The sequence below is a fragment of the Salarias fasciatus genome, chromosome 18, assembly GCF_902148845.1.
Source record: "Salarias fasciatus chromosome 18, fSalaFa1.1, whole genome shotgun sequence".
Lineage (NCBI taxonomy): Eukaryota > Metazoa > Chordata > Actinopteri > Blenniiformes > Blenniidae > Salarias > Salarias fasciatus.
The window spans coordinates 28,042,396-28,060,349 of NC_043762.1; the positions used below are offsets into that span (position 1 = coordinate 28,042,396).

The window sequence follows — 17,954 nt, forward strand, 5'->3', positions numbered from 1 at the left end:
TCCTTCTTAAAGCTTTAATACTGAAATTGCTGCCATACTTGTTTTTAAATATATCATCAGTCTGATGAACAGCGGCTCAGGCTCCAAACCACTCAGGAGCAACAGTTCATTCACATCAGTGTGCAAAATGTGACCGAGTCAGTCTCTTCAAACCGGCCTGAATGACGCTGCTGGGTGTTTCTTCCAGTCCAGGCCGGGCTCGCTTTCTGCCGTGGCCCCCCGCGGTCAGGGGGCGCTGGCGTTCATTTTCTCCTGGCAGTTGTCCCAGAAGTGGAGCAGCCTGCTGTCCTTGTTGGAGCAGAAGTCGGTGAAGTCCTTGAGCAGGCGGTCGGCCAGCCGCTCGTCGCCCAGCACGCCGCTCCTCCACGCCTTGGTCAGCATGGTGTTGTAGGCCCAGTAGTAGCCCACCCGGTCCTCGCAGCCGAACGCGCCCTGGCTGTTGGAGGTGGTGGAGTTCCTGCGGCGGCGCTGCTGCCCGCTCGAGTACTTCCTCTTGGAGTACGGCAGCTGCGCGAAAACCGTGCCTGGCGGAACGGAGAGCGAGCGAGTGAGTCAGCAGGGAGAAGGTCTGCATGTTCTTACTTCTGGTGCTGACAGAGCACTGACCTGTCACATGGATGTACTGAGGCTTGTTCTCAGACGGGAAACTGAAAGTGGAGGGAGAAAACTTATCGTGCACGAAGCCAAACCTGGGAGGGAGTGATAAACGAGAGCATGGCGTCAGATTACAAAAACTAACCAGTAGTCTATGAAATTACTGTTACAAGAGGCAGGCTTTTAGTGAAACACACATAATGATGTGTCAGTCAACAAAAGCAAAGGAAGCAGCAGATGATGATTCATTAATATTAATAATCTACTATTAATGATTCATGTCCTCAAGAACCTACTTTCAGCTTTTAGTGGTTCAAAAAGATTGTGCTTCTTTTAAAATCACTAAAGATAACTCAATCACTCACCACTGAGTTGCAAAGGGATTAAGTGAACAAAGTGATATGTAAACAAACATTCGATCTTATTTTTCATTTTTTAGCACAAGTGAAGTGAAGAGAACGAATCGCCTTCATCTGTGCAGCATGTCTGATGTGTGGGGGGAAATTCAAAAACAAAGTTTTGACTAAAAACTGTTAGACTCACTAAAACTGGACTAAAAGCCCAAAGTAACACAGCAATAACAGCTAAGACTTGTAATTTTTAAAATAGCTGTATAATCAAAAGATTAAAAAAAATTACTAAATTGGCATTACAAGGTCTTATTTGTAATATTTTTAATTAAAGAAATGCAACACAAACCAGCAATGTGTTAAAGTTAGCCAACATTTATACTGCATAAGCTTAAAAGTTGTGTATTTATAATGTTTTGAGGCTCCCGACACATTTTATTGGATGAAAAGTGTTAAAAGTGTCTCTTCTGGTGAGACTACAGACCTGTGCCTTACTGGCATTAAACAGGTTCGGATTATTTTCTAACCATCAACCTCCATCCTTCAAACGTTTTCTCTCAGGCCAGTAAAGCTCAGCGCTGACCGGACAAATAAATCAGGCCCGATGAGGGGTTAAAGGTCACCTGTAGAGGATGGCCTCCTGAAAGAGCTGCATCCGGTCCCAGTGCGTCTCCGGTTCAAAACCTGTTTGAAGACATTGGAACCATCAGAGACCGCGGCACCAGCGCGCTCACACATGGGCGGCGGCGGCACCTTCGAACAGGCTGTCGCTGCCGTTCTTCAGCAGGCAGTGTGTGTTGAGTGGGATGAAGAGCTGCGCTCTCAGCGGGTCGCCGTACAGCGAAGACGTCAGCGCGAACGGCACCTCCAGCACCGGGACCAGCAGGAAGCCGCAGGACGCCGCCTTCCGGTGCCACGCCTGAACCTGGGGTGAGACAGGACTCTGTTTAACTCTGTTTCCAGCATCACTCTGCTTGGGAAGGTCGACCTCCTACCATCTCAAAGAGCACCGCGGCGGTGACGGCCATCCAGTGCAGCTTGATTTCGAAGGCGGTGTTGAGAGAGAAGTTCCCGTGGTAGTAACAGCTGCACCACTCCGTCCGGTCGCTGCGGTTGTTGACGTCCACGTCCAGCGTGACCGTCTTCTGCTCCGGGACGGTGGCAGCTGGGTGACCGTCGGCCGGAGGAGCGCAGAAGAGCAGATCGGTGAGAGGAAGTGGGAATAAATGTTGCATTTGAATTGTGAACTTAAAGGTGAAACATTTAAACTATTGGCAAAAGTTTCCTCCTGTTAAAAGGAAGTTTTCCGTTTCCACTGTCATTTATGCTCACGTGGAATGGTCGTTTTCATTCAAGAAAAAAAACTTCAAAATATGTTGTATTTAGTGCTATATAAATAAAATATTATCAAAAGAACTGTAATACAATATTCTGGTAATGTTGAGTGCAAATAGATTACAGATGAAACATTTAAAGCCTGCTATAATAATGAAAATACATTCCAAGCTGCTTCAGCTCCCTCCTCCGGAGCACCCGTCCCGCTCTCTTTCACACGTGTGTGTGCACACACACTCTCACTATGTGTATTTATACATGAGACAGCAGCGATCCGACACCCTGTCACAGGAGGAGCCAGCTGGCCTCTCAGCTTCTGGACGACACACCGGTTAGCTGAAAATGCCAAGGACGAGTTCACCCACCTTCACCTGCTTCCCACCACACGGGAAGTGATTTATATAAACAGAGAAACACACACACACACACACACACACATCAGGCCGGAACGTACCGAGCAGTGCGGCCGCCTGGCTGCGTCCGCCGAAGCTGCGGCTGAAGGAGCTGTGCCTGCTGGCGTACGACGCCGGCCGGCTGGGCAGCCACGGCAGCAGGAAGGCCGGCAGGTCGCAGGGCCGCCGCTCCTCCAGCAGGAACGCCACCTCAAACCACTTCCTCTGGAACAGGGCGAAGTCCTCCACCGCCGCCGTCGACCAGCCGCCGGCCACCGTGGTGGGGAGCTGAGAGGTCAGGCCTGGGGGCGAGGGGGGCGAGGGAGGGGGGCATCAACACTTTTTCTATGATCTCACACTGGATTGTCCTACTAGATGATATATATGGAACAAAACGTTTAGTTATATGAGGAGTTCTTCACCATCTTTCTCTCCCATGATTCTGTAGAAGTAGAAGCCGTAAACAAAGGAGCGCATGGCGTCTCCTGAAGCATGAGCCACCAGACCTTCATCCAGCATTTTCTAGATAAGCCCAACACACACACACACACACACACACACACACACACACACACACACACTGGGATTAAACTGAAAGCCAATGAATTTCATGCACATCAACTATTCTAAATATGAGCTCCTTTGGAATATTCTCAACATCAGGAGACGTACAAAATCCCGAATCCTATTACTAAACTGACGTCTACTGCATAAGATGTTAACTGCAACTGTCCCCGGCCTGTGCAGCGGGAGTCTCACTGTCAGAGGACACGATGCAACGCTGGAACTCAGACCTGGACAGCTAAGGGGCTAAAAACTGCAGAAATCCTGAGTTCTGACAAACAACGTGTTTAAATTGTTCTTTTAGGAAATTTTAGATTTTCCAGAAAACAGTTGGCATTAACTATGAACTTGCCAGGAAGCATTTTTGAACTGAAACTAATGTAAAACATTTGGAGAGGTTCTCGTCTTACTGGTCTATTCCCACTGAGGTCAAACTGGGCTGGAGGTCTAAACTCCAATAAAAAAAAAAAACAAAAAAAGTTTGTAGAATGTTCACAAACCTTCTGTTGCCATTACATATATGTTAAAACCACAGTAATTCTCCACCATATTAACTCCTCTGCCCTCTGTGAGTCGGTGAAGTGAAAGCGTGACTGGCCCACGTGTCTCCTACCTGCATGACCTCCACAGCCATCACGTGCGTGGTCACGCCATCCACGTTGTTCACCAGCCAGTGAACGACTTCGGCGCTGATGAAGCAGTTCAGAGGCAGGCCTTTCTGCTCCGGCAGCAACTGGACACCCGTCCTGCAGATCAGGAGAGCACAAACACATCCTCATCCTCACTTATTCATACGGCGTTTTGATCTATTTGAACTGAAAATGCTGCTGATCTGTCGCGAGGGATAAGGCTACCACAGGAAGGGTGGCGGCGTTGGCAGGCGATTTTTGTTTTGTTTTGAAGGACAAGGTTGTTTTACACGCGCGCATGTCGGGACAGGCTCTCTAAAGTTCTCAACGGCTGCATGACTCAGATTTCTTTAGGGTTGGGCTTAAACAGAAACCTCCCAGTTCTCTGGAAGTATCGGTGACGTGGTGAAGCTGCAGCCTTGACAGGAAGTTAGGGGACACAGATGTCTGTTTAACCTGTAATTCAGCACATGTATCTACTGTGGGCAGTGAGAGGAGCGTCAGTGACACAGTGACGTTCATGACTCAGTCAGTGCAATTCGGGAGTTTCCTCCAGGGGTTAATAAGAGTTTGTATTTGTTGAGTTCTGTCAATCTGGTGCTCTCATTGTCGTGTTTGGTGTGGAGCGCCACGCCATCAGAGTCATGTTTACCAGGTGGATCAATGACATTTGTGCACGCGTGGCCCAAACACATCCAACAGTTACCTGGTTTAATGTGCTGAATGTGAAGGAGGTTTTTTTTTGTTGGTCAACCTTACTATTTTTTTTTTTTTTAAGCAAAATTCAAGTTCACACCTAATTCGGCATAATTTACTCAGGATCACGTGGAAAAACATCCACCCAGCGACTCATCCTCTCTCACTGAACAGAGAACATCTTACACAGGATGCTTTATGGCCTCGAGGATCTCGGACAGCGTGGAGGAAGAGGACAGGTAGAGCGCCCCGCCTGCAGACGGACCACTGCCAACAAATCACAACGTGGGCAACGTTTAGTCATCTGGGTTGTGTTTCGCTTCCAACACTGAGAAAGGCTGACTTTTAAGAACATTATTTCATCAAAACACGCCAGACAGTTTGTCTGTGGGTGGTACTCGTGAGCTCTACGTCACATGAGGCTAAAGGTCACCTGGGGTCGGCGGCGCCGGGCGTGGTGTCTCCTGCAGGCTGCGTTGGTGGTCCAGGCGTCGCTCCGGGCGTCGCTCCTTTTTCAGCAGCCTCGGCGGCTTCAGACGGCAGCTGCAGACATGGAAAAGCAGCAGAAGTAAAGGAAAAAAAAAAGCATCTGCATGAGCTGGTCAGGAAGTGTTAAATGAGCTACAGCTAATACACAAAACAAACACAATGTTAAACCTAAAACACACAAACCACGACACTGGGAATGCTCAGCTGCAGATGGGACCAGTTGGCCATAATATTTAAGGCTCATATGAAAAGAATCAATAGAAAGAGCAGCATACGGCTCAGAGTGGAGAGCAGCGCACATATTGTAAAGGCTTGGCTATAGAAAACAGGCTGGAGCAGTTTGTGGCTTTTTTTTTTTTTTTCCAAGAAACCATCAAACCTTCTGTGAAATTCAATGCCGTCCATTGAACAATAAGATATAGTAAAACAAAGCTATAGAGCATCCGGAGAAAAAGGACAGAAGGAAATAGGTCGATCTAGAAAAGAAACAGTAAAGAGACTTGTTCCTCAACATTCTGAATTTTATGTGAGAATTTGGAGATTAAAGTCAGAATTACAGCAAAGTGTCTCTAAAGCGTTTGGTAGGAGTATTTAAACATCAACTGGAATAGAATTTGCTCTTTATGCTATATAGAAAAAATACTCAGCTGTCCTCAAAGGCTTTTTTTTTTTTTTTTTGCTGGCCAGTTGAATATGTAGTTGGGAAGGAGTCAATCAAGTAGTTCCACAGGGTCCTGTGTTGGGACCCATAGTTTTCACATTATATATGCTTCCTATGGGAAATATCAGACACCCCTGTGAGGGACCTGGGAGATCTGAGTGCTTCTACTGTTTTTTTTTAAAGATAACTTCACCTTTATCTGACAGCTTTTCATTGTGTGGGGAAGTTCCAGGAGGCTTCTGGGCACAAATATGGAATATTTCGTAATTGTCACAATATAAAAAGTGATTCATGAGAAACTTGCTTCGTTACACACCTGATACAGTGTCAGATGACATTCACAACCAACTCAACTGCCTGCAGATTTAGATCAATCATGTCAATCAATGATGCATGGGGCAAAAGCGAGAGGGCAGCCTGAGCAGCTGAAGTCATGCATTCAGTTAAGACGGGAGAACAAAGCAGTTGAATTATTCTAAAACGCTGGAAGGACAAATTTTGTCCATTTTCAATGTACACACACACACACACACACACACACACACACACACACACACACAACAGTGCAAAGCAAAAAGAGCCCATTACTGACCTGGGAGTGATAGATGTAGGAGGAGCGAGGGCTACGAATAAAATCCAAAATAAAGGCAGTGTCCTGTCAGCATACAGGAGGAAGCCAGGATGAAACACCAAAACACCCAAAGCCAGCAACAGGAACAAATCCGAAGCATGATGGAGGAGACGCAGGTGGAAGGAGAAAAAATAAACAGGAGGAACGCTGCACACTGAATGAAGCACCAGCAAAGAAAAGTCTGAGCCAGCAATGTTTCCACAAACACCCGGAGGAAGACAAGGTGGAAAGAAAGAAGAAGGAGAAAGCTCTCACCTTTCGGGGGCTGTCTATGTGCGTGGGAGCCGAGACGACACTCGAGGCGTCGCCGACCGCCGCCGAGGGCTTCGACTGCTGCTGATCCTCCAGAGACCTGACGGCACGAGGAGGGACGACGGTGAAGCCTGGCGACCGACAGGCAGGAAGCAGGCGGCCGGGGCCACGGAGGAAAACTCACTTCTGGTTCTGCTCCATCTCCAGCAGGGCCGTCAACGCCGAGGTGCCCTTCTTCCCCTGCGGCGGCGCCACAGGCTCCGTGGGATACGGCAGGAGAGGACTGGTGACCTGCAGGCCTTTCAGCGGGGTGCCTTTCTGCTACAGGACAGAGGTTTATAAAAATAAATAAAATAACATTTAAACCATGTTTTCATGGGTGGCAGTCCGTGTGTTTCCATGGGACTTTTTATTCCTCTATAAATCCGAATAAAGCCTGGGTGAGACCAGTCTCACCCGGATGATCCTGTCGGAGCGGTGGCGTCGGCGGATGCGGTTGAGCCCCTCCAGGAATCGGATGAAGCCATCCAGCAAGTTCCAGTCTCCGTTTCCAGCCATGCCGGCGCAGGGGCCCTCGCCATACACGTCCCAGTGGCCCTCCACGTCGGCCACCCGCCGGGCGCCGCCGGCCGGCAGCAGGAGGAAGCGTGTCCGCCAGAACTTCAGGGAGTCGATCAAGCTGGGGAGCACAGGGAGAACATGGGGATTCACAGAGTTTGCACTTCATGCAGCAAGCGGTTATACTACCTTTAAGAATGAAGGAAGTGGGGCAACTTACAAGCTGTAGACAGAAAACAATTAATTTATTTCCTCTGAGGCGTGACGACATGTGTACCTGAAGTCCTCGGAGCCTGCGGAGCAGATGTACTGATCCAGGTAGTTCCACTTATACTCCTCCAGCCTCTCGTGTCCGAACTCCACCCAGCAGGACACAAACTGAGCGTCGGAGTGCGGGGGACACAGGCTGTAGCTGTACTGGATCTGAGCCGACTCGTACGGGTACCTGCAGCGCAAACACACACAATTAAACCGTCTCAGCTGCTTCGCCGCGTCATCCTGACAGGGTCACCACTTCCATGTGGGAAACTTTAAATCAAAGCTACTTTTTCAACAGAAAATGAATGCGTCTGTCAACAGAAACGTTCTCCTTCAGCCTGTGTGGCTGTGAGGGTGTGAGGGGCGTGGCCAGGGGCGCTCACTTGGGCAGGTAGCGTGTAACAGTGATGATCTTGTCTTTCAGGCAGACTTTGTGGAAGGTGCGGCCCATGCTGAGCCAGTAAACCGTTTCCTCCTCCTCGGCTCGACGCAAAGACACCAGGCCTGGACACACGAGAGAGAGAGAAAAAAAAGAATAATAATTTGCCGTGTTATCTGTATGTCTGAAGAGAAATTAACTCCTAAAAAAAAAGAAATGATGAAAGTGCTAATGTGCACAAATAGTTGTAGAACTACAACAAGCGTTGAGGTGGAGATGGGCGCGGAGCGAAGCAGTAACCCACCTCTGGAGTAAAGAGGACTGCTTCCAAGCGGCGTGGTCACGGCCGGCTGTGGCTTGGTGTTATTGGTGTGGACGATGATCTGGTAGCCCTGCATCAGCCTCTGACAGATAAACTCCTCAAACACCTGAGAGGCGCTCATCACGGCGGCGTCGTCCTCTCGTCTGAGGAGGGAAACAACAAACCGAAGGATAGAGGTGTGGGAAAGAGTACGCTTAAGAAGAAACACAACTACAACATGTGTATCCTGAGAGGATGGCGTTAGAGTGTCTGTGGCGCGCTCCACCTCTCCAGGTCGCTGTGCGGCAGCAGGTCGTAGCAGCCCTCCGTGTAGTCGTTCTGCAGCGTCTGCCGGTCCGGGAAGTAGTCGGTGGTGAGCGGCAGGCAGGCCGGCGTCGTCAGCGACTTCCAGTCCACCCCGACTGTGCAGCAGAACCCGGGCACTGTCGGGGGTGCAGACAGCAGCAGGGCTTCACACACGCACACACACACGCACGCACACACACACACACACACCGGGATTCCCACAGCAAAGACAAATGCGTGTACCCAGAGCGGGGAGGGTGAGGATGAGGGAAGGAGAACCACAGAGGAGTGAGGAGACATGAAAGGAGATGACGATGGGAAGAGTAAACAACAACAACAGAAAAAGAAGAGAAAAAAAAAAACAGGAGAAGCGTTACTTTCACTAGCTTAGCTGCAGGTGCTGCTGGAGGTTCCTGAGGTGCCTGTGGTTGCAGAGCAGCAATTAGGCATGCAGATTTAGGCTCAATGACAGAAATCACAATCAGTCGCACAAATAAAGTGAAATTAATTATCCTGTGCACCAGAGGTGCGTCGAGGAGAAACTGAACAATGCTGAAGCGGATAACATTCAACCATGCAAATGTCCAGGTTCACCAGCAACTCCGGAATAAACACATGCAGATTGTTTTCGAGGTCAAAGGTCATTAGGATTACACTGTACTCGCTGTGGGCATAATTAGCAAACAGGTGGAGGAAGCAACGAGAGAAAGTTACACCTGCTGTGATCATGAAAATTAAAACTAGCACAAAGAGAAAGAGGTCTTTAGAAATAGAGAGAAAAATCTGACAGGAAGAAGAAAAGAAGAAAAGAGGGAGGAGGAGGAGGAGGAGGAGGAGGAGGAGGAGGAGGAGGCGACCCTAGACCATAAGACCTGGGAGACGTTTCCCGGACCCTCTGGTGGCGCCCACTGAAAAAAAAACCTGCTCCCCAAATCCGATTAGGCTCTAAAGACCTCAGAGGACATCTAAGAACATCTGTTGCCACCAGCAGTTTGGCAGAATAATCATGAAGACATTTCGCCTGAACAAACATTCGTCCTCGAATCCTGCTTCTGTCAAGACGGACTCACTTGGATCGGCGCCGCCGGTCGACGGGTCTTGAAACGAGGAGCCGCAGTTGCTCAGAGATGCTGGAAAAAGCAGCACAGTCATCTCATCGTCACAGAAGTTTCATGAAGATGTAAATAATGATCAATCCTGTAGTCAAACATACAGTAAGATCAGGAAATATAAGGTTTGAGGACAAAAACACCTTCTGGCCTTTTGATTTATGGGATAAAACTGAACTTCGTCTTCGTTTTTGAACTTTTGAAACACTAAGAAGTTGAGTTTTGGGTTAACAGAAAGGTCTTTTGGTGTGTTTTCCTTTGGTTCTGTGGTGTTGCTGTGAGGTGGAGCTGCACGGCGCAGCAGGCTCACCGCCGCCGGCGCTGTTGCTTCCCGGACTTCCAGTGAACTCCTCTCCGGCGGCGCCGTAGTGAAAACCGTTCTCTCCTGCCTGCCAGGAGGCCGGTTGCCTTAAGGAGAAGGTTGGAAAAGCGTTCCACTGACTGAAAGTCTTCCTTCATGACCGAAACACTCGTTCTTCAGTGAGAGGTGAGCGTCGAACCTGCCGGTGGCCTCGTGGTAGGCCAGCTCCAGCAGCTCCGCCGAGGTGTAGGCCTGGTCCCTCTGCTGGCTCCCCTGCAGCTCCGCCATGTTCTGCCTGGTCTGGTGGTGGATCTGGATGGCTTCGCCGGACGGGCCTGAGGAGCAAAAAGGCAGATATCAGCCGGTCCGCCCGGTCAGCGTCTGAGGTGCTCTGACGAGTCGGCGTTTCTCACCGACGGGGAAGGTGTGCATCCAGCGCCTGCGGTTGGAGGTGAGCTTGACGGGCATGCGGGACGGGGTGAAGGGGTTGATGAGGGCTCTCTGGGGGGTGTAGCCCCCCGGGCGGATGTGCAGGGTGGACTCGGCGCTCCCCACCGTGAACCGGCCCGGAGCGCTGGACTCCCGCTGAGAGTCCATCATCTTCTCCAGCAGCTCTGAACGGAGACGGGGAAGAGTTCACCACTCGGCCCGGAGCGTCTCTGCTCATCCGATCAGTTCAGAGAGGGGATTCGGACCGCTGACCTCTGGTGCTCGTGTATCCCAAAGAGCTGCTGACTTCGTACTGGGCCATGGGGGCGCGAGGGATGAGCAGCATGTTGGATTCCTGCCCCAGGCTGTCGTCCGAGGCCACGCTGGGCTGCTCCTCGTGGCCTCCCAGGCGGACGGGAGACAGGCCCATCCCCGTGCTGACGTCCACCGAGCCCCAGCTCTTCCTGCCGCTGGACTCCTTATCCCGGCCGGCCCTGAGGAGACGTGAGCTCTGCTGAGTCCGCCGTGTCTCCGTCCGCTCCTGTGTTGTCGCGGCCGTTACCTCAGGTTGGAGGTCCTCTGGATTCGCGAGGGACCCGGGAGCTGAAACACCTGAGCGTCGTAAGCGTTGTAGTCCACCTGGATGGGCAGGCTGTTGTCCGAGTCCTTCGAGGAGCAGAGAGCTGAAAGAGGTCATAAGGTCAAGACCCGACGCTTCAAAACGTAAACGACAGGATATGAACGATGACCCAAACTCACACTGGTCTCTGCTGCTCCTGAATTTTTCAGCATGGAGCTAGAAGTGGTTGACATTCGAATGAGATGCTGGAGCAGAATATTCTTTTAAAGTAATCAAAGGCGAGGACGATACCATGTGACCAGCCAGTTTGATCCGAGGGGTGAAGGAGCTGCAGGCGTTTTGGCTCGTGGAGGTGTAGAAGCTGTGGAGGAGACCGTGGTAATGAGTGGAGTTGGAATTAGCTCAGCAGAACATTAAACTCTCCATGCTGCTGCTGCAGCTGTCAGGCGCCGTCCAGCGTCGGTCTCGGTCTCTTGCCTGTGGTTGATCCAGTGAGGAAGGTTATAGTCGTCTCCCAGTCGAGAGTCTCCAGAACTGGCCTTGTTGTGCAGCTGCAGAGGGATTTACAGGGGTTTACAGACCGTGACAAAGAGCCGAGCGTACAAACTGATGCATGCACAAACAGAGTAAAGCTGCAGATGCCTCACCTTGAATAGCGGGACCGCATGCAGTGGCTGCTCCCCCATACACACCAGGTCCACACCAATGCCTTAAAACAGGAAGAATCACCATGTTCAGCTAACTCCTACAGTGGTTATTACACTTTTACCTGACAGTAGATAACCTCATCTGACAGACAAAATGTGAAAAAGGTCATCGTTAAATTAAAGAACGCTTTAAAAGTTGAACAAAAACAATGTGTCACATCCCACAATCCTATTTCTTCTCTTGCTTGAATAAAAATGGCTGCTCTTCAGAGGCCAGAATCAATAAGTCTGGAGGAAACAGCTGCACAAAATTATTGTTTTTCATCATAATGACAAACTTAACATGGCAGAAGGAAAGAGGAAGGGAAAAATGACAATGATCCCAAACTGAAAACCCTCCACTTAAACACCTGAGCGCAAAATCTGACAGGAATTCACCTGAAGATCAACAGAAAGAAACAAAGATCTGAGTTCAGGGAAGATTTGAAGGAATGAGCCTAAATCAAATCTTTGTTTCTAGTTTCTAGTCTCCAGCAGATGCCATGTTTCATGCCAACAGCACCTTTAGGAATATAGTTCATGAGATTAATGGTGTTCAATTATTATTTAACTTGCTGTATATTTTATCGAATGTGATGATTTTTTTTCCCATTCCATTTAAAATGAGCTGGGTTCAAACACCAGCTTCTATTCGTGGCTGCAGGAAGAAGCTGTTCTCACTGTGAACATTAGAAGTGTTGCTGGACTCACCGTTATCAATCATACGCTGTTTGGTCAGAATCATGAGCAGACGATCCACCTCGAACACGCCGACGCCGGGCGTGATGACCACCGACATCTGACCGGTGCGGTCGAAGTTACGGTTTATGAAGTGCTTATCGAACACTGAGAGAAGAGGGAACACCGAGGAATCAGGTCTGGGGCAACATGTCATTCAGTCGGCAGCAAACCTCCAAACATTACAGATTTTCCAATATATCATCAACTGAACATTTCAAAACAAGCCTCGAGATGCGTTACTGATATCTTGGTCTCTTTAATTTGAAAACTGCAGACGCTTACCATTAAAAGAAAGATTGATTGCCTCCAGGTAGTTCCCTTGAGCCGCGGTGGAGTTGTAGCCCACCGGGAAACCATCTGGCACGAAAGGTGAGAAACACCACATTATGTGAGGAGGAAAAAAAGCATCACTGTGATCTGTCGGCCGGCGTCTGACGGCCTGATTACCTGCTTCCTTCAGCCGCACCAGGACGGGATACTGGATGAAGAGCTTCTTGATGGTGATCAGTAAAGACGTCCACTCGTCTCGTCTCTCGTTCTGGGCCACCACCCTGATCAGAGCAGCCGGCAGTGTCACACTCTCATCTATTAGGAGATTCTGTTTCTACCAACTTTTACATATACATAGAGCTTTAAACTGTGTCTCTCTGTCTCCTCCTCGACGCTCCCACCTGTAGAAGTCCTCGTAAAATCGCCCCTCGTGGTCCTGTCTGATGGAGCCTCTCAGAATCTCTGGAAATTCCTCTGAGAAAAACCAGTTTGGAACATTACTGCAGGATAATAACTATTTATCACAACTCTGTGTGGTATAAAGAGAAAACCAACTCACCAACAGACTTTGCGTTGTAGAAAGTTCGTGAGAACAAAACGACCGTCACTTCATGACTGCAGTTCCTCTCCTGTTTAAAGTCACCTATGTTACAATCGTTTATGCAAAAATGAAGAAAATCATGTTTGAATACCTAAAAAAAAGTCATGCAGACCTTCCACTTGGCAAAGAGGTCCGACAGGAAACCGTTGACGGCCTTTTCAAAGTAAAGGTCACCTGAGAGGAGGAGATTTCTTCAGCTGCAGTGAACCAGTCTGACGTGCCTCGCACAGAAAAAACAAGCTTGTTCATAACAAACCATAAATGTCAAAGTCCCACATTTCACAGCTCATTTGGATGAATATGTAGACCATGGCGGACGTGGACCTGAAGACCACCTGAGCGACGAAAAGAACAATCAGACCAACAAGTTATAAGACATTAAAGAAGCCTCCGGAAGACTGCACGTCATATTTACAGTCCAACACGGGGACGAGAGGTTCAGGCGGTCATGACTTCTGTACTTCCTCATGTCCTTCCTGAGTGAAGGCTCACCCTCGTATCCTCGTGGATGTATCCACAGGTCACCTTCTCTCCTTTCACCCACAGCTCGCTGGCCTGGGCTCTGAACGAGGGGTTCATATGACGAAGAAACGCGTAGCAAGAGGAAGAAAAGGCGTTAAATTAACCCTCCGAACACATCAGACTCGTCTCAGGATGGAAAACAAGTTTAACGGCTTGTAAAGCTAAATTCTGCTGTTCACACAAAAGTCTGCATCTTATGCTTCATTCATGGAGTTTTACCTACAACAACTCAGAATGACATTTTACTCCATTTGTTTTAAGCTGTTTCAGATTTGCCTTCCATTTCAGCTGCTTTTTCTTTTCACTCTTTCTGGTGGTTTTAGATGTTTTAGTCAATTCGGTCATTTCATTTGATTTAAATTCATATCACTGTAACATACCTGATGCCGGCAAACTCCACTTTCTGGCTTATATAAGCACAAGTGCTGACCTGGAACAAAGAGCACAAGGCTGACTGGTTTCATCACACACAGCGGAAAAGTCTGGAGCCGTTCATCTCTCTGGAAAACGTCCATCTGAATTGATCTTATGGTGATTTGTGTATTCTGAAACAATGTGGTAAGATGGAGTAATGAACAATCCAGTCCTCTTGTGGATAAGGATGTCCTTAATGTAGACAATTATTAAAGGGTGAATTTATATTTAAAAAAACCCCCCTGTGTTCTGTATTTGCATGAGAGCCGTGTGCTGTGGAAAAAAAAAAAAAACTATTCAAGGCCCACCAGACTCTTCTTCAGCCTCCACATGTCCCCTCTGCCAATATACTGGTCCTTGAACGTCAGCTCCACCAGATCCAGAGTGACTTCCTGAGATGAAACAAACTCCGTGATCGTGATGTATGAAGACATGAAACAGCTGCTGGGAGCTCCGTGAGAGAGTGAGAGAGTGAGAGAGTGAGAGAGTGAGAGAGTGAATACCTTCGGGTCCACGATGCTGACGAAGACATCCTGGTACGCCCGCAATTTAAAAGCTTGTGCTACAGTCTGGTCCACACTGATGGTTTCTTCATGAGGAAGACATGAGCAGGTTACAAACAGACATCTACAGTCTGTCTTGGGTAAAAACAATGGAAACAGGAAGAATCTCATTTTTTTCACAACATAAATAAGTAGTTGTTTTAATTCAACAACTGTTTTTAGTTGCCGGTGTCTGATTGATTGATTGCTGAATATCGGTCATTAAACTTCTGCAGCTGTGTTCAGGTTATTTCGTTATTCTGATGAAGTGTTTACCTTTCTGCAGGTCATCTTTGAGGCTCTTCACCTGCAGCAGCAGAGGGCTGCGGATTCACAGGGAGACAATGGCATCAAGAAATTCAACTGTTTATTTTAAATAAAGGAAAACAAGTCATTGTACATATATTTATCCCCAACATCTTTCACATTCCCACTTCAGAGAGTAAGTGACTACCATGGGCGTTTTCTTGTTTTCTGAACAGGATTAAAAAGAACTCATACATTTCTTCGGAACCGTCTCATAAAACACAGGTTTTGTGATATATTCTCAAAATGTAAGAGCCAAGAAGAAAGTCAAAAACCATATTATACTTGCAGAATCTATCAAACAGTGATATTTGATTATTAATATGTCTCTTTAAATAAAGTGCTGAACCCTCCCACCAGACAGGCTCACCTGTACTCATCCGTAGGATGTGCGATCTCAATTATGTCCCCCAAGCAGACTTGAGGGAAAACTTTTGAATTGACGACCAACTCATCATCTATCCGACAGACAGAAAAACAATCGGTGTGTCAGAAAATACAGTTTTTCAATTGTAAGAGAAGAAGACTGGAGAAAGTGTGTCACTACGCAGCAGGTGTATCCTTACCGCTGCCACCGAATCCTTTCTTGTGCACCACAAGCTTGTAGGACTTATTGGTCTTCATGATGAAACTGATGGATTCAAAGACAGAACCAACTTAATTTGTGACTTCACAACATGAACAATACAAGGACTTGCACATAATTTAATCACTATGATTTATATTTTATTTTATGTGGAAGCATTATCAACATCCATGGTAATACATTTGAAATAAAAAAAAATATATATATATATATGTGTATATATATATATATATATATTTTTTTTTTTAAAGCTATATTTTTTTCTGAGAATGTACCTTTTTCTTGGAAATTGAATTTGTTTCTGAAGAATTTGTTCTCTCTCTGGATTCAAATTAATCCCAGTTTCACATTTTCTTTTGTCAGAGATCCACCTTTTTCCAAGACTTTTATTACAGAGTTTAGACTTTATTCTCAAAATGTATACTGTTTAAAGTAGAATTCTGATTTTAATCTCAAAATTTTGACATTTCCAATCACAATTTTCAGTTTTTTAATCAATCTGACTTTCAGACTTTATTTTTTTTAGTTGAATCATGACTTTAATCTCAGCTCTTTTACTTTTTCTTACTAGGATCATGATTTCAACCTCAAAATGTATACATTTTTATGACCTCTATCTCATGACAGCTCTAACTCAAACGCATCCCTTACAGGGGTGGCAGTAATTCTCTTTAGTAGGATATGGACACGTGTCACAGAAAATACTTTTATTGTCAGTATTTAAACACATCATGTCATATTGAAGTTTTCATGTGAACTCGGTCACAAGACTGTTGTGTCTCCAGCTGACAGCTCACACTCATGCTACATGTTTAACCGGTGTTATCTCTGCACCGTGGAGGAACGGGGAACGTACTTACTCTGGAGCAGGACATCTGAGATTCCTTCAGATGATGTACAGGAAGAATTAATTCTTAGAGGAGTAAACAAGTTTTCCTCTTTCCTGAAAACAAAAACATGTCCATGAAGCTCCGAGGTTTTGCTACATGAGGCTGAAACTACTGCGAGACGACTTACAGCACGTTCACCGGCGTCAGCTTCAAAGCCGTTACAAGGATCACTTGCAATAAAACTATTTCCGTACAAATTAAACAAGCAAAACTGTTATTTTAAGGTGAAAATGACAGCACGCTTGCGAAGTTGACATCTGAGCGACTGCTTCCTCCTTAGACATGACCGGGAGCTGTGATTGGTCCACAGTCATTGCAGCGTCAGCTATGATTGGTCTGCAGATAGGACAACGTGAGCTGTGATTGGCCCTCAGTACAACAAAGAGTAAAGCGACAGATTAAGAGGATTCACTCCATACCGCTTCCATCTTCGTTTATTTGTTTGTTTTACTGACAGATATAAGCTTTCGGGAAAAACGACATTTGTCCTATCCTCTGTAAAAACGATTATCAATCAATGGATGTGCAGACAAACGTATAGATTCAAACTTTATCAAACTTTAGAGATTAGGTGACTTTTGACCATTTTGTCTTTAGTTTTTGAGGCTTGGTGACTATCCTGCTGTCATGCTTTGGAAAGATGATGATGATGATGATTATAGAATAGAAACAGGAGGAAATAAAGATAAGGAGAATAACTGCATGAACAATGATTTCAATTTACAATATGTATACTTGTTGTCTGGTAACCGACAGCTGCATGATGTTACTTGCCTGCATTATAATTTGACGGATTTCACTGTTACATTTTGCCGCCCATGGGCATGTTCCAAAGTATTTCCAAGTTCATATGTACCATATTTTACAGAATAGTAGTCGCAACTTTTCTCATAAATTAGCCGGTCCTGAATATATACTGACTGGCATGAACCAACCGCCTACAGCCAAAAGAGGGCGCGCTAGGCGTGTGAGATTGATACTGCTACTGCTGTGCTCCTGTGCCAATGAAGAAAATCACCAGAAACTTATGAACTTTAAAACTGAGCGTCTGTCCCTTCTGTCCGGGATGCACACTGCTTTAATCTTTTTTTCCACCATCATTAAAGTTGAAATTGTGTCCTGTCTAGCTGGAAGGTGGCTAACGAGCTAGCTGGGTCAGCTGTTAGCTTTTTAGCTTTAGCTCTGGAGGGATAGTAAAAGTTGGGATAAGCCACGCCCACCTGTTAAAATGAAAATGGTAAATTAATTTTTTTCATTCAGGATGGAGAAACGAAACTAGTTGAATTTCTGTTTTTGTTGTTGGGCAAAAAAACAAGAAAATAACTAATTTCTGCAATCTGATTATGTCAATATCAACAGAAGAACCAGCCAACAGAAGGTACCTTGTCTGTTTCAGCTGGTGATCAGCCTCCTCATGTTGTCCTGCAGGATGTCAAGTTAAACTTTTTAATCTGTTTTCATCTCAGAACTCTGTCAAGCCATCAAAGCAGCAGGACAGTAAATCAAAACCTGCTTCTCTAAATCCAGATGTTTTCACAAGCAGTTCTACTTCGTAAGTGCTTAGCCCGCCTACGGGCTTCGC

The 17,954-nt window shown here is 46.8% G+C and overlaps 1 protein-coding gene across 6 annotated transcripts; it reads right to left on the reverse strand.

Moving 5' to 3' along the window:
• depdc5 (DEP domain containing 5, GATOR1 subcomplex subunit) lies at window positions 1–16,640 on the reverse strand. 6 transcript variants are annotated; one of them, XM_030115421.1, is made up of 44 exons: window positions 16,500–16,640; window positions 16,343–16,425; window positions 15,463–15,527; window positions 15,267–15,354; window positions 14,867–14,913; window positions 14,552–14,637; window positions 14,357–14,440; window positions 14,015–14,064; window positions 13,605–13,674; window positions 13,369–13,447; window positions 13,225–13,286; window positions 13,071–13,140; window positions 12,913–12,985; window positions 12,689–12,792; window positions 12,524–12,598; window positions 12,212–12,346; window positions 11,462–11,523; window positions 11,292–11,365; window positions 11,106–11,175; window positions 10,994–11,030; window positions 10,797–10,917; window positions 10,508–10,728; window positions 10,219–10,419; window positions 10,005–10,140; window positions 9,815–9,912; window positions 9,466–9,525; window positions 8,376–8,532; window positions 8,093–8,253; window positions 7,793–7,913; window positions 7,429–7,596; window positions 7,050–7,272; window positions 6,778–6,914; window positions 6,597–6,693; window positions 6,303–6,365; window positions 4,994–5,103; window positions 4,747–4,827; window positions 3,849–3,981; window positions 3,094–3,193; window positions 2,734–2,973; window positions 1,940–2,109; window positions 1,698–1,869; window positions 1,568–1,628; window positions 607–689; window positions 1–524 (listed from the first exon to the last, which is right to left on the reverse strand). In XM_030115421.1, the coding sequence occupies exons 3-44, from the start codon at window positions 15,518–15,520 to the stop codon at window positions 226–228; spliced, it is 4,737 nt and encodes a 1,578-aa protein (XP_029971281.1). In that variant the 5' UTR covers window positions 15,521–15,527; window positions 16,343–16,425; window positions 16,500–16,640; the 3' UTR covers window positions 1–225. The 6 variants fall into 6 exon arrangements, 5 of the variants coding, with proteins under 5 accessions (XP_029971281.1, XP_029971279.1, XP_029971278.1 ...); XM_030115419.1 differs by having other exon boundaries at window positions 6,778–6,911; window positions 8,376–8,559; XM_030115418.1 differs by having other exon boundaries at window positions 8,376–8,559.
• Between the last annotated feature and the right edge of the window lie 1,314 nt (window positions 16,641–17,954).